The sequence below is a fragment of the Xiphias gladius genome, chromosome 2, assembly GCF_016859285.1.
Source record: "Xiphias gladius isolate SHS-SW01 ecotype Sanya breed wild chromosome 2, ASM1685928v1, whole genome shotgun sequence".
In the NCBI taxonomy this organism is placed as follows: domain Eukaryota; kingdom Metazoa; phylum Chordata; class Actinopteri; order Istiophoriformes; family Xiphiidae; genus Xiphias; species Xiphias gladius.
In genome coordinates, this window is record NC_053401.1 from 2,288,736 (window position 1) to 2,305,907 (window position 17,172).

General features: G+C 44.1%; 1 protein-coding gene across 1 annotated transcript in view; it reads left to right on the top strand.

Moving 5' to 3' along the window:
* The window catches only part of LOC120797455 (thyrotropin-releasing hormone-degrading ectoenzyme-like), a 137,973-nt gene that overhangs the window by 65,386 nt on the left and 55,415 nt on the right, over positions 1-17,172 (top strand). Inside the window, exon 5 of the mRNA XM_040141143.1 lies at positions 5,394-5,548. Coding sequence (XP_039997077.1) covers positions 5,394-5,548 — 155 coding nt within the window. The remainder of the gene's footprint in view (positions 1-5,393; positions 5,549-17,172) is intronic.

Below are 17,172 nucleotides of genomic sequence, written 5' to 3' on the forward strand. Positions count from 1 at the left end.
TGACGACGGAGAGTGTGAGGTGAATCTAATTTAGGTTATATTTCACACACACTTGTGTGTGTGTGTGTGCGTGTGTGTGCGTGCGTGTGTGTGTGTGTGTGTGTGTGTATTTTCGAGACAGAAACCTCCTGAAGGGCTCATTCTGCAGTAAAATGAAACAATTCATTTCCTTTTAATTTAAATGTCTATTGAGTATAATGCCCCTTTTGCATATTCCACCTTAAATCAGTCTCATTTGTGTTTCCCCCTTAAGTTAAACCAATTGCATTTCCATTTCTTCCCTCAGCCGGCCAATCACTTCTGCTGTCTGAGCCTAAGTCATGTGGATAATGAGCTGTCAGCCAATCGCACCGAGCCTAGAGGCAGGGGCTGGAACGTGATTGGACGCTGGCTGCGGACGTAGCGCGTCGCCGCTTGGGAATTCTGTTTCCATGGCGACTCGTATGTTTTGTAATGCATTCGTTCGAGCTGCCCGTCGTACTCCCTCTGTCTGTCATGCTCCACCTCCTCTTGGCTGTGATTAGTCGACGGCGGCGATAAAACAAACTCCTCTCGTTATAACATGATGTGTTGGTATGTTGTTGTGACAAGAAAGAGTCCATTACCGCCTGAATGGGCACTGCGGCCCGCGGCAATCATAAAACATGACTGATAAGAGTATCTGGACATGTCGGCGGGCGTTTTCATCTATTACGGCTGTGGGTTGCTTTCGTTTTGCTTGCGGGCCGATGTGGAATCCCTGTGTGTGAATTTGATTTCATCGTTTGTCGGAGACCGGGCTGCGACTCGGCACCGGTCGCCGCAGTGTTGGCAAACCGCGGCCGCAGACGCTTGAGGGGAAGTGCCCCGTTGTAACGCTAAAGTGAAACTCGTTTTTTCGGTCGTGGACCAGGACTTTGAGGAACCTTGTGGCACAACGGAGACAACGCTCACACGTGGTCGCTGAGCAAGTGCGGCTGTTTGGTTTCCGTTGCGGCAGAGGACACTTTGTCTCTGACCCGCAGACGCTTTCTACAAACCGCTACGCCGGCCGATGACTCGGACATTGACACAGAGTCCCCGCCGTCAGTCTGACAGCTGGATGACAGACCATGTCTGAACGGTGTGAGCAGCTTGACGCTTAAAATATGATGTGATGAATTATGTCTGAGGCCGTCGCACGGCAGACCTGTATTTTTCTACCACAAAACAACAGCAAACGTCGACCCCAAAACGGATCTTTTATGTTTCCGTTCGGAGCCCGAGCTCAGATTCTATGTTGTTCTCAACAAAAATTGCGTAATTGAAATTCAGTATTCCACACCAGATGATGTTTGTTGAATTTTATTTCCTGACGCTGAAAAATAAAACCACTCTTCCCCCTGGCAGACTCTGGTTCTGTACGTTTCACCTCACGACCTTCCCGACTTTACAGTTTTTCATGATCGGGAACTGACGCGCACTCCACCGAGTTCACTTCTTCAAGACTCGTCACGTGGTGCCTCTTGACGGACATGCGGCACAGCACAACACTTCATCTCACGTCCGAGACCACAACACTTCATCCACATCTCAGGGTCGACTCTTGTCTCCCAACAAGAAAACTTTGTCGCTAATCACACGCTGACCTAAAAAAACTCCACCAACAACTGGTGGCCTTACAACACGTACCTGGAAACCTTCTGCACACATCCAGCATTCATTGCGTCCGGGGTGGACGTCTGATCATGAACTGTCCGCCTCCACGAGGAGAAGAAATCCTCTGTGGGGCTGAGGAACTGGAGAGCGAGGTGGAAGGAAAAGTGACGCCATCCTGGGATGGGCCGCGGACCGGACTGTGACCGGGAGAGAACAGAGCAGCTGGTATTCAAATTGAATTCAGCTGCCTGAAGCTGACAGACAATCTGTAGGCGACCTTGCCCTTACATCCTGGCATGGCTGAAGTCTTTCCCCGTCCAAACTACAAACGACTGAGGGCAAACCCGCAGCAGAGGCTAATGGGTTTAATTGATCATCGTTTGTTTGTTTAAAGCTTTTCATATAGGCCATCAATCGCCGGGCGAGCGAGGAAGGACAAGTATTCTCTCGCTCTCCCTGTCAGAGAATGAACAGACTGGAGAAATCATAATTAGAACAAAGGAGGAATAACTGCACAAAAACACACACACACACAATGTCCTCAACAGCATTTAGTGTGTGTGTGTGTGTGTGTGTGTGTGTGTGTGTGTGTGTGTGTGTTTGGGTTTGTTCGTCACACTTCTTCATCAGTTGCATGAAAACTGTGAGAAGAAACAGGTTGTCTGTCTGTCTGTCTGTTTATTCCAGATGTTGAGGTGGGTTGGTAGGAAAAGGAGGAAATCCTGTGTTTTTGGAGAATCATAATCACAATCATCTCTGCTTCAACTTTGACCTGTTTTTTCTTTTTAAAGCTGTCTCTTGCGTGTGTCCCAGTTCTATGGAAGTGCAGTAGTAAAGTGTGATAGGACCCCTGTAGGACAGTGTTTGAGGCTGAGTGGTGCGGCGCAACCTGTGAAAGCCAGCCGGCGACCAGAGCTCTTCCCCTGTCATCAATGACACCGTGTATCATGAAGCATGACTCGCCGTCTTTATACCACGGATAAATAATGGTTCTACAACAAACGTCTTATCTGATTGTTTCAATTGTCTTTGGATTTGTCACCATGATGAGCGTCCCGCTGTGGGCGTTTCGAGTCCCTTTGAGGTGGTTTTGTGTCCTTTGTCTGAACCCTATGACTCTCAAACGAGAAATATTAACAGTTACTCCAGTCAGAAGCACAGGCCCCCCCCGACCCCTTGGGCCCAGCTGGCCCATTCGGAAACCCATCCGTGACCGAATTTGACTCAATGTTGTGAAATCACGTTGCGATTTTAACCCGTTTATTCACATTTTATCCCTTGAATTCTGAGTTGTGAAACAACGTTACCAGCCTTCAGGCTGCGCAGAGTTCTGGGTGTCTCAAAACATTTCAACACAGCGGGTCTCCATGACTGCCTTCGCTCCGCCAGAGAGGGCCCTGCTGGGTAAAAGAGGCCACCCTGCGGTGCACGGATTCACATCATGTCATGTTCATACCTGATTAAGTTGCAGACAGGGCTGAGTGACAGCTGCTGCAGAATTCTGCTTTTAAAACACAAAAATCAGGAATCTGCCACTCAGCTCGCTGCTGTGAGGCTGTTTCGAAAACCGACATGTCGATTGTTTCTTTCTCGAAGGTTCATTTTGGCTCTTAACCACTTTTAGGCCCTTTTCTCTCACTTCCCCGCTCTATATGCAAATAAACGTGCACATTACGCCAGGTTTGCAAAGACCGAGTCCGACTATGACAGACAGTCTGTTGTCGGTGTGTTTGTGTGAGAGAGACAGGGAGCAGGGCAAGGAGGGGCTGAGCGTGGAAGGCAACGTGCGCAGCTCTATGATGAAATAGTAAAACAAAAAATAGAAAATCAATATGTGGCGGCCAATCTTGGTATTGTAGCGGGCCGCCACGAATAAGCCAAGGAATGGAAGCACTGTGACAAGTATAATAGTATCCCTGGTTCGTTATGTAACCGTGGCGGGACGAGGATTTCAGTTGAGTGGCCGGGCCACTTGTGATCGGATCACCCCAGACGCATGTTGATGCCAGGTGTGACCGGGGCCCTAGTCACTGTGTGTGTCTGTTAAATCCCCCGCAAAAGAATCCCTGAAACCAGGTGATTCCGGCTGCAACTATCAGTCGTTCTCATTATCTCTATCCGTGGTTCCCAACCTCTGACATTTAAAACAAAGCAATGCCTTCTTGTGACCCCCCCCCCTCAGCAGTAGCACAGTGTATGTCTGCAAGGTGTGACCAAATTCACCAACGAGAAAAAAAAAAAATTCCTTTCTCTAATTCATTTCCATTCCTATTCTCACCACCCCTGGCAAAGGGGATGACCGCTGATCTATATGATTATTATTTTTTCAATAAACTGAATACATTTCTTGGTCCATAAATATCTGAAATTGGTGAAAAGTGCCCGTCAGAGTTTCGGATTACTTGTTTTGTCCGACCAACAGTCCAAAGCTCAAAAGATATTTAATGTTACAACAATACAAAACAGAAAGAAACTGCCAATTCTCACATTTGAGGAGCTGTAACCAGTTAATGGTTTGGCTCCGTAGACGACAGGGACCGTCAGTAATTTCAACACTTTAGTCCAGGCTGAAATATCTCCACAATCATTTGATGGATTGGAATGAAATTGGGTTCCTAATAACTGTGTTTTCCAAAGGATGAATCCAGATTACTTTGGTGATCCCCTGACTTTTTCTTCCGGCGGCACTATAAGGTTCGCTTTTGTGCTTTGGGTGAAACGTCTCAACAGCTATTAGTCGTATTGTCGTGAAATTGCCAATAGCAGCTTCTCTCTGAGCACTTTCTAGTCTTCCCTGTCGGTGTTGGAAAACAGAGCGAATCAAAATGTATCCTTTCCATGGTGCAGACTCACCAAAACAAAAAACGGGCCTCGGGTGGTGACCACAACTAACGCAGCTGACATTAATGGAGACATTACACGTTACATCACAAACGTGCTCCTCATTAAATTTAATGAAGAAATGAAAAGCAATTTGATTGACAAAATACATGGAAAGTAACTAACTGCTATTGGTTCGGCATTATCAGTACATTTCTTTGGCGTTATTTTAAGGCTGAGAAGGTCCCAGCAACTGGTTCTTCTATCCCATACACACCGACACTCTCCCCTCTGCATTCATATGCAGATTTTTGCTCATATTTTTCTCATAGAAATAGTCAGGGAACATGTATAATACCACCGATAGACCAAATGAAGGCATTCCCGAGCACCGTGACTCATAATGGAAACGTAGTCCCATGAAATGCCTGGTCAACACATAGTAATTTAAGATCTGCTTTTGCTTTAACTTTCTGCGGATGACTTCCAATTTTTCTCGGCTAAGTATCCAGCCAGGTAACTCTTACTTTTCCTGTAGTGTGATTTTTAATTACCTCTCTCAGTCGCTAATAAATATTCTCTGTTGAAGTTATTCTCCTTCTTCACCTCCTCTCTCCTTCTTTATCCTTTTCCCCGCATCTTCTCTCATCTCTCCGTCTGTCTGCCTCTTTCTCTCCTACAGATATATGTAGAGTTATCTCTGAAAAATTCCATCTATCCATGTTGTGGGGATAAAAGGATTCTATGGCAGGTTGTTAAAATGACTCATGAGTTTAATTTTAACCCAAAATGGGATTTTCAGTCACTCTGTCACAGCCAGCATCGCCTTTTATTTAAATGTTGGAGTCTCGCTGGATGAAACTGACTGGGAGTTTATTAATGGAGGAACACGTTCATTGTGTGTGTTGAAAAGCCATAACGTGTTGCTGTGTTTTTTTGTTTTGTTTTTTTCTCAGACTTGCTGGCAGTGCCCAAGCATCCGTACGCTGCCATGGAAAACTGGGGGCTGAGCGTCTTCGTGGAGCAGAAGATCCTGTTGGATGCAGAGGTGTCGTCCTCGTCCTATCAGATGGAGCTCACCATGGTGGTCGTCCACGAGATCTGCCACCAGGTACGGAAATTGTTGTCTGTTGCCAGTCAGTGGCCAAAAATTTCAGATTTTTTGATCTTGTAGGTTCTTAGTTGTGTTCTTAGTGTAGGCAGCGTATGAGGTGGCAGCCGTGGCATTAAATCTCTATCAACTGTTGATCAAGCAGCCGGGGCTGAAGATGCAGTAAACTTTGATCTTCATCTTTTCATCACCAACTTTTAACTGCTGGCAAAGAAACTAAACGACCTTTCCCATTTGGAGCTCGGCTACCGCGACGCGGCTATTAGCGTATGATACTGCCGGTAGATGCAGCATCTTGTTTTCCAGCCGCACGGAGCCATCGATTCAGGTTGTTATATAATGTTACTGTCACGTACTTTAAAATTTAGCTTTCTGGGTTTCGCAGCTAGTGTAAAGAGAACCAGTGTTTGCACAGGTTTGAAGGAGTAGGAGACATCTTGTGAAACGAACATTATTTGCATATCCATAGAAAGAGGATTTTTCGCTCAGTCTCACTCAGCGGAGGTGTTGATGTTGAAGCCGCACGTTTCTCTGTTCACTACCGGAGCAGAGAAAGATGTGCAGGAGATTTTAGAAATGCAGCTTTTTCTTACAGAAAGTTCGGCCGCAAGCCAAGAAAAACTGATTAGTTTTATTGACGACCTCTCAAGATGGACTATTTCTGAACATTTCCCAGTTTTCATAGGAACTCCCGAACTTAACTGAACTCCACAGGCATCACTAGATTGCCTCGCACTATGTGTATTTCAATGCAGATCCAGGCGGCACTTTAAAAACTTTGCCACATTATTATTACAATAACTATTTTAAAGGATTCTGCAGCCCTGGCAGAAGTAAACAATATTTGTATGCCTCTCTTTCTGCTTTCTAGTAGTTTATGTTTGATATCTTGACATTTTGCGGCCTTGTGAATGTGAAGCTATTCAAGTCTACATCATTTTGACTTTAAATAGAAAAATAAAAGTTAATAGTACACCCTGACATAAGGATGGGAAAAAAAGAACAGAATTTTCCCTCTCAACACGTACAAATGATCCGGCTGTAAACAGACTGATCGTGACACAAGTCACAACAGCTTCAACTGCGACATCAGTGAGCTCAGTGCGTGTCTGTGTGTGTGCTAAAAAGTTCCCTGGGCCACAACAACAGCAGAGGAGATGAACCTGTTTTTACAGCATGACACTGAATGCATGACAGGCAGACAAACACGATGAGGCAGAAGAAAATTGAAAGGTTTCAGTCAGCAAAGAGAAAAGCAGCGCGAGCGACGCGAGCGGGCGAGCGAGCTCAAACGATAAAGAGAGCCGAGAAGGAGAGAGAGAGCGCTATGGAGAAGGTAGGGCGTAGGAGATGGAGATATGAAGAGGTGAAGAAACAAAGTGAAAGCGAGACAGAATAGAGATGATGTCTGTAAAAGGAGAATCAGAGATACAAAAAGACGAACAAAGACAGAAAGAGAGCAGAACACTGTAAAAAAAAATATATATATATATATAAAAGAACAAAACAATCTGTTTTATTCAGTTCTGATGGTGAGGATCAGAAATCTGTCTCCACTCTTTGAAAAACAACAGTTCTGTTTGAGTTGGAGCTCAGACTCAGACTATTCAAACTGCTTTGTTCTCCTCGTTGGGTTGATGTCACAAATTGAAATCGTGGAGGTACACGACCAGTCAATGACCCCGATCCGTCATTTACATTCACACTGATCATGGTAACCAGTTAAATCACTGAATGTAAACCAAAACAGTGAAACTAATCCCACAGCCACAGTTCACCAGAATTCAGAGGGCATTTCCCCAACTACCCAAACTAATTGTGGTTTCAAGTGGTTTCCATGCAGATACCACAAAGCCAAACTTATGTGAACATGTCCAATCATATTGACCTGTGGAACATCTCATTGTAGAATAATGTGTGTTAAAGCCTGGTCAAACAAGCATCGGACAATGCTGAGGAAACAGAAAACCGCTATGTAGCTTTTTAGCTGTTAGCTACTTTTATTTACCCTCCTCTGTCGGAGTATGAGCTGCTCCACGTAAAACTAATGGCTTTGCAGACAGTTAAGAGACAGGAGTCGATGGTACAAATAAGTCTGTTGAATAAACTGTGTCAACTAATTGTCCCGGTGGCGATAGAGCTCGCAAGCGTGCCAAACGACTGTTAGCAAACAGTTAGACAACTTGTCGGCTTGGAGATCTTTTTTTCCCCTCTTCAGCAACGCTTTCCTGAACACACAACACGCTCGGGGAAGCAGCTTGGAGAGCTTCAGTGAATGACTAGTGCGAGCTCGCAAGCTAGCCTGCTAGCCTGGTTAGCCAGCAGGCTAGCCAGGCTAGCTCGATATCAAGCCTGGCTATAGGTAGCGCACGCTTGTTCCTTTTTACTGTGGATTATAGCTTTATATTGTTTTATCTGTTGTTTCATTTAATGAATCTTTATTTTCTATGTTCTGTAATCAGTGTCAGTTGATTAGGATGGGAGAGGAGAACTCTTTTCTAATTTCCATGATTTTATGGATGAATAAGTTAAACCTTGATTATACAGTCAAAATTTTTGCCTCCACCTCACTACCGTGGAGCTGAATGCAATTTTTTTTTCCGATATCCACAGCATCGAATAATTAAATTTAAATATTTCAACATGGCTTTCTAGTAAAAAAAGTTAAAGTAAAGCCCAGTTTCTGTGGATAATTAATAGACCATTTTCCAGAAGGACTATTCGCTATTAAAGAAACAGTCCCTATGAAAACATTTTACAGTGAGGACTATAGATTATCAAGAATAATGGGGACATTTTTGCTGCTAGAACACACTGATAGTAAGTTTTTAAATGCCTTCTTTTCAATGCTTTGAGCACCACAAACTAAGGTCCATTAATAACCACGATGTAATTATTTGGTGGCAGAAGTTACAGAGGCAGATATCGCAGAACCTCAACATAAAACCAGATCTGTCCGCAGTATTTTTTGTAGTTTTGTTGAACCGGCCTTTTAAATGTTCAAAACAAGCTGAAGTGGTTTAGCTATCATAGTGCTACATGGGATCATTTTGATGATGAAAATGAAAAGCTGCAGTGTATGTATTGCAGTGCCTTTGGCTGACTGAAGAACGTGTCGTTTTCATTTAATTTCCTTCAGGATGTGGCCTCAGAACCACATCTCTCTCTGCTGAGTCTGGATGAATATTACCTTCAGGCTGCTGCTGGTGTGGAGCAGACTGAACAGACTGAATAACAATGTTAAGCTTTAGAGTGTGTTGCTCTACAGTATATTAAGTCTTAGATATTATTGCACATGTCATAAAAATGTAGTAATGGTGTTTTTGTCTGGTTTTGACTCTCTCAGTTTTGGTTTTTGTCGTTTTGTGCATCTTTCCTTATCTGCTTTGTTAGTGTGAGAGAAAGAAAAATAAGTAATGTTTTGTCTGCAGCTTTGCACTCCATTTCATCCTGAAGCCATTTATCTCTCACAAAGAGAGAGAGAAAATAGTTTGAAGCTTTCAATAATCAGCTAGTTCAGTTGTAAGGAGTTTAACGGGAGAACAGAAACAGACTTTATTCAAAATCCTGTTTAAAGAAATGGGTTATCTGTACATGGGCTGTGTGTGTGTGTGTGTGTGTGTGTGTGCGCACGTCTGTTTGTGTCGGCTGTGGGTCCATCGTGTTGTGGGGACAACAGTGTTTTCACGCAGTCACGTCGTGGAGACCGACAGATCTCCAAGGTTGAAAACATTCTTGATAAATGTCAGTTACGAGGGTTATTTATTGATCCAGGGTCAATCCAGATTTCATTTAATTTCAATTTAATCTCGGACTAAAGCATATGAATCTACGTAGCTGATATGATGATGTATATAATAACCTCCGAGCTAGTACTGATTGCTGTTTGAGACTGATTTTGTTTTTGTAAAGCTAACAGATCTGTTTAAATATAGGTGCGAGTTGCCAAGAAATTATATTGACGTGCTTATCTTTCAAGACCACGTCCTTTCTATTGTCTGCATGAGCACCGTTATATGTTGTTCTAGTTTTAATGAAGACAGAAACAGTTTAACTGAAAAAGTGTGTTACAGAATTAAACATAAAGCACTCTCAAATTTGATGACCTGCCGAATATAAACAAGACTAAGAGTCTGCGGCCACACTAGTGCTTTGGCACGGTGCTAACGTGAACACGCTGCCAGGCTCACTGACAATGCTAACATACTGATGTTTAGCAGGTTTAATGTCTAGTATGTTCGCCGTCCTGGTTCAGCACGTTAGCAGGCCAACATTTACCTCTTAGCACTGGCAATCCACGGAGAACATTTCTGAAAAAATGTCACTGGATGATTGAAAACATTGCCCTGCCGGTGTTGCTATGTGAAAAGGTCGGAGAATCGCCGGGGTTACAAGGATTTAATCCTCGGGGCTTCACAAAAATCCCTCCGAATTACCTGCCACCTGGGCGCAAAAATGCAGTCCCCACAGAAGTTCATCATTTACTTCAGGGTCGAAGTTGTAATTACAACCAGGTTACGTTTGGTGAAGAGGTTTTTTTTTGCAAAGCACTCACAGGTAATGTAAAGCCTCGAGAGACGGCAAGTCGTTGCCCTCACATGCATAGGAATACAAGTTTATGTGTGTACGTGTGTGTTCGAGAATATATTGTAGCCATCTGTCAGATTAGCCTCCTCTGGCGCTGCCGTGTGTTTTATGTCGACATCCATCAGAAACTACAGCATGAGACGAGGACTTAAAAAATTATATCAAAATCTGACCATTATTCTGTTGCTGTTGTTTTATATTCCAGCCTGAATCTGAGGTATTTCTTCTATTATCATCTTTCGTGTGTGTGTGTGTGTGTGTGTGTGTGTGTGTGTGTGTGTGTGTTTCCAGTCGACAGCCCGGGCTGCTCATCAGGCTGCTGTGTAGACTCCTTGTCCGGAATCATTATACATACAATGCATAGTCATTTTAACAGCAGACTGGTGATAAAAATTCAAGGGGTGTTGATGTCTTGTTGGATGTATGCCGCTGCTGCTGACGGGTTCAGAGGGCGTACACTGTGCACCGCTGCTGTCGCTGTTGTTCTCAGGAGAGCAGATGGAGGAACGTGGGCTGAAATGTGCCGGCTGACGGGCTCCCCCCCCCCCCCCGTCAGCTGAGGGAAATGCAGATGGAGCTACACAGTAGATCGGTTCAGATCGCTGAGATGAGCGCAGACGTTGCTTTGAGTTGCGGTACCGTTGGTGGCCACTACATGCTGGCTCCGAATTATCGTCTTTCTGCAATAACAGAGTCCAACAATGTTTATCACAACGCACTTTGGCCTCATTTCGTGCAGCGCGTGTCTTGGTGGCTGCTTTGAAAAGTATCGCTCCGTAATTAAGATATTAGGGATTATAGAGGGCTATATTTTGGGCCATATGGGCCTTTTAATTAGAGGGGTCCTGCACAGATGCCTCCTCTGTTCCAACCTTCTGGATAATCCTGGTCCTGCCCAGCAAACATGTCAATGAGCATAAAGCCCAACTAGAGGCTTCAAATATGTATGATGCCATTAGACGCGCTGCCAGCTCTTTATATATGGTCTACGGTGTAAACAGGGGATTTTTGCAGGACATGGGCAGGTAATGTGTCCAGGTGTAATGTATACGACTAATGTACAAAGGCCGTGCAAATAGCGATTAAAGTTACATACAGGAAACTTACCCGGGTGGTTTGTGAAAGTTTATATACAGATGACGAGGCCATGTGTGTCCAAGTGATGTGTGCAGGGTATAGCCAGGTGTGCTCAGGTGATATGAGCATGCTATATACGGGCAATGCATGCAACCCCGACTCTCGTTCATCAGCAGCAATGGCAGAAGTTCGCTGTGGTTATCGCAGACAAACAGCGTGTGCACAAAAATTCTACAGGTAGCTGGATCAAGGCAAAGGCAAAAAGTCAGACAAAGATCTGCACACTGCACTGATAACGCCCGGCAAATTTCATTTCACAGAGCAACGTTTCGACATTGTCACACAGGCATCGCAAAGCAGAGGACCGGGTCTGACGGATCACAACCACCTGGGCGCTGAACGAGCTTGTGTCTTGTGTGAGGGTTTTTCTTTTTTTCTGGTCACGTTCTGATTGACTATTATTGATCGATACTGAGTTAGATTGCCTTGGATTTGCTATTGTTGTCGCATCTTTCCAGACTTACGGTAATTGTGAAAATCAGGTGGATGAAATCTTATGCGAAAGCAGTTTGGTGAGGTTTGACTAAAATGCTCATTCTTTGTCTTGGCTAAAACTACACTAAATGTTTTTCTTTGACAAAGACGAGACTAAGATGCCCGGAGTTTTAAACAAAGAATTGACTAAAAGCAAAAAGAGAGAGGTTGACTGAATTTTACTAAAAGTAACGTGGACTTTCTATCACGGGACTAAGATTAAATCTAAAAATGGTTGACAAAATTAACACTAGTTCACTAGACACTTTGGTCTGGATTGAAATCTGTCCCAAAAGTAGCCTATGACAAACACACACACACACACACACACACACACAAACACACACACACACACACACACGTAAGATTGTGTTTGTCAGTTTTTTTTGTTCAGTTTATTCCTATCAGCTGTCTGTTAATTAAAACAGACAAAGAAAAGCACTGGGACGAGATTCAGGAAAACAGAATTACACTCTTTATCTGTTGATCTCTCTCTCTCTCTCTCTCTCTCTCTCTCTCTCTCTCTCTCTCTCTCTGTCTCTCTCTCTCTCTCTCTCTCTCTCTCACATTAATTCAGGCATATGCAGGAGGAAATAGCACAGTGTGTATTCTGGCGCTCTGTCAGCAGATTCAGGGGCATTCAACACACACACACACACACACACACACACACACACACAAACACACACACACACGTTTGTATCACTGCACTTGTGAGGATTCCCAAATGGACGTACTGCAGTCCCTTTCCTCACATCTTAACCTTGGCCAGGTTAACACCCAAACCGAAGGTCTAACCGTCACCGAAACCCGTTCTAACCTGAACCCTGAAACCCTCTGGAGAGTTCGGTCTGGAAAACCTCATGGGAGTTGATTCAGCCTTGTTGGATACTTACCAACGAATTTAAATCTGAGGAGTTACCGCATCATTTAGATGATGAGACTCATCTGCCTCTCAAAACTAGAGGTCAACATTAGTCCACTTGGATCCAAGTAACCAAGACCTGCACGAGACCAGGTCCAAAATTTAGTATTCAGTCCAGTCATTGTGTATCATCATGGGTCTCTGATCTGCTCCATCAGCTCTGATCATGTGATAATAGTCATCATCACTAAAACATTATTTTGGTTTTAGAGGCAAGACCGATGTGAACTGTGGTACAGGGCTGGATAACCAACGGACAGAGGAACTGAAAAGTTCAACACCTATAGCAACAGAGACTTGTCCAGGATTATTACCCATCCTGTAAACTACAGGGGGAACTGACGCATATCGCTGCTCGCTAAGTGGTACAGCATCATGCTTCTGCCAGTATTGGTTGTTCTCCATTTGTTCGTGTCCGTTTAGGTTCCAGTAGTGGTTGACTCAGTTCTAGTGGTTCTTGAAAAGGGTTCCTAGCAATCTGTAAAAAGGTTCTTGAGGTAGGGCCAAGAGTCTAAAGAGATTCCAGCAGTTCTTGAATGGGTTCCAAGAGTTCTTGTGGAGGTCCATGAAGAGTTATTGAAGGGGAGAGTAACTGTACCCAGTTGAATAATATGGTTTGTACTGCCATCTCAAGGTGACAACATGCATTTTCTACAACCTGATGAATGGTGGTTCTTTATTACCACACTACATCACGAGTACAGCAGATCACACCTCACCCGGTCGGACACAGACCTCCGAATCCAAAGGTGTGTGTGACAGGTGTTTTTCGAAGCTATTCGACCGTCCGACGAGCAGTTTTAAACAAGCACACTGGCTGCGCTACTCAGTTCTTCAGACTGGTGGGCAGTGCCAGACTTTTTTTTTTTTATGCTCTTTGGATGGTTCGTTGACGTCATTAGTGACAGTTCTCAGTTCTTCTAGATGTTCTCGGACCCGGACGACTGAGAATCCTCACAAACAGATCGTTCAGGGGGAATTTGTCGTTTCTGGGGCAGCCACCATGTTTTTTCCAGGTTGACATTCAGTCCAAAGCAAAGCTGACTGACAGCTCAGCAAGACGTGTGTTTTGCCAGTCGGGTAGAGTAAGGAAGGAGAAGAGAACCATCAATCATCTGTTTTAAGGCCTACTGGAAATGACGCCTGTCTCAAACCTTCAATGCCACCCCTTCTCTTCCCAGCTGCCGTGTCAGTGGATTATATACTATATATAAATATATATAAAAGAGGTTAGGTCGTGAAAATGAGCAAGACTCCAACTTAGAGTCACGATGTGTCATTCCCTGCTAATGGGCCAGGTTGCAGTATATGTGGTGCAACAAACTGCTCGAGAATGCGACGTGCGTTTGTTCCTCACAAGAACAGAAATACAAGCGCACACGCCCTCACACACACCGTTGTATGTTCGCGTGGAAGCTGTCGTGCCGTAGACCTTCCTCCGCAGTGTTTCGGTTCGAAGTAGATCATTTATTACTGCAGACCATGTTTGCATAGAGTTCATTAGAATAACAGGAGCCATAAATCATGGCATTGTTCCCTCTCTCTCTACCTGTCTCACTCTATTTCTTGTGTTTTACAATCTTTTCTTTGCGTCATTCCATTTGTTTTATTTATGAGCGAACGTACACAAAATTAAACATAAACCTTATCGTGTTACGTAGGTCAAACGATAAGGTTTATGCGGGTCACAGTTAAAACATCCCTACAGTGACAGAACAAACTTAAAAATAAAAGAGAGAAAACGCTTAAGGATTAATTTTACTACCGAGGAAAGTATTTTTTTTTTTTGGAAGCTTTATGAAGCTGGAAACAAACAGCTACCTACAGACTCTTTTGCTGTTTCAGTGCTGAAGGACAGGAGCGTTTAATCAATGATAATATGTGAGAGGAATACAGTTATATTTAGCTCTGTGTGTGTGTGTGTGTGTGTGTGTGTGTGTGTGTGTGTGTGTGTGTGTGTTGTTCTGCCTCCTGCTCATGTCCGAGGCTAATTAACAGACCGTAAACAAACATCTAACACCCTGAGTGTGTGCCTGTTTGTGTGTCCATGTCGGTTACTGTGTGAGGCTTATTAGCGAGGCTGAACACACTCCTGCAGTCACTACACAGTAGGCGATCACTCACACACACACACACACACACACACACACACACTTTGCACTAAACAGATATAATGAACCACGGACACAGTGATGCTACGCTTACACTCCAAATGGAACTGCAGACCGCGAAGGAAAGTCAGAAAATATTGAGAAACGAACTGATAAATTCCAGAAACACAAACAGAAACAATGCGGAGTGACCCCCCCCCCCCCCCCCGGCCCCGTCTTTTAAATAATAGAAATACCATTCTACCATCCCAATGCACTTTTGTCATATTTTATTTAAAAGAACCTCTCATTTATTTATGGGTGTATGTGTATGTAAGGTCGAGTCACTGCAAGATACGGTCGGGGCTTATTAGACGTGTCATGTAGTTCATTACAGTCTGGAAAGTACCGTCTTTAACATTCAGTGTAACTTACGGTGAAGATTTAACCCGTCTCATCAGACTCTCCCTGTTTCAGCCTGTCTCTCTTCAGGCTGAACCGTTTTGCTCTGATTCGGTTTGCGCTTGTTTATTTTTAATTGACAAAGCGCATCGAAACACGCCGAAGGACGTACACACACACACACACACACACGCGCGTACACACACGCACACACGTTCACTGAACTGTGTAGTTTTGTTGCTGTAAATCAAAGGTTTCATGGATGTGACAGATTGGTTTTGCCAGCTGGCTTTATATAGCAATTTAAACATCACAAACGCATGCACACACACACACACACACACACACACACACACACACACGCATGCATGCACACACACAAACACACACCTAGTGAATAATGGGAGTGTGGCAGGACTGTTGGGAAAAAGAAGAATATAAAGCGAAACAATCAGAGTCACAGAGCTGAACACAGTAACTGTCTGTCTGACAAACTGTCTCTCTGCACAAATCTGTCTTTCTGTCTCGTCTCTTACTTTGCCACCCCCCCGCCCCGTTTTCCAGCAGGTTACCGACCAGAAAAAGCCTCGACCAGAAATATTTTGTGTCTGTTAGAGTGGGAAATTAACTTGCCAGCAACTTTTCTATGCAAAGAGCTTGTACAAGATGCGTTTTGTTTTTGTTTTTTTGCTAATAACGGCCATTTGACAAAAGTGCAAAACAAAATAGTTTCAAAAAACCAACAACAGATCTTGTAATGAACTTTATAATAATAAGGAACTTTATTTATGCAGCACTTTTAACAAAAAAAAAGTTACATGGTCGACCCAGGATTAAAACATTTCAGGACTGCAATGAGGAAAAAAGGAAAATAAAATCAGGCAATGAAGAACAATGCAAAAAGAGGATGGATTGAAATCAACAGTATTAATTTAAAAACAACGAGAACGGCTGATGTAGGCAACTGAAGCTGACTGTTAAAGTTAAAGTCTTGCCTGAGTGTGAACAGAGCAGACTTTTCAAAATAATTTGCACTTTCATCAGCTTTATCAGTGACTGAATGTTAAAATGACATTCGGTTGGACGTTCGCTATAATTAGGCTGGACCTCTGTCAGAGTTTTGAACATCGTTTTCAGAGATTCAGTCGTGTCGTTGTCTGCAGAGAAACGCTGAGAAAAATACTTCAGTCTAAAGCCCCAGGATGAAGGTCATCCATGCTGTCTCGTCCCATCTGTACCACCCTTGGTTCAGCTGGTCAGAACTCAGCAGCAGCTGTGTCCAAATGGTCAGGAACTCCACAGCCAGGCTCTTGGCCCAGTTCAACGAGTCCAGAACTCGGTATCGAGCCTCTTAGTTTGGATCCAACTGGTCTAGAGCTCAGCAGGCAGTGTTTTATCCAGCACCGATCCAGATACTGAGGCTCTTAGCTCATGTCCAAATAATCTGAACTTCACTGATAAACTTCACATCTTGACCATTACCCTAGGTCCACCTAGTCCAGAACTCTGCACCAAGCCTTCAAGGCCAGGTGCAACTGGCCGAAAACGCTGCAACAATCCTATTAGCCTGGATCCAGCTGGTCTTGAACTCTTCAGCAAGGCTCTTATCCTCCATCCAACTGGTGCAGATGCTGTGTGGTTTCTGACCCATGTGTCCAGAACTCCCCAGCCAGGCTGTTAGCTGTGACTCCAGGTCGATCCCACTGGTCCAGAACTTACCAGGCAGGCTCTTGCAACATCTCCTTCTGATCCAGATGCAGCTAGGTTCTTCTCCTGGATCCAACTGGTCCAGATGTTACTACTTTCTTATCCCTGCTCCAAATGCTTCAACTGCAGCTGACTTCTTTTTCTGCTCCCTGTCGGTCTCTAATTCTGCAGCATAGGCTATTATCCAAACTCAAGTTCCAAAACTAACCAGCATCTGGCCAGTGGCCACTGTTAAATCCCTGACCTAACAGCAGTCACACAAATGCTTAATTAAGCAGGAGAGAGACTTTGTTGCAACTGTT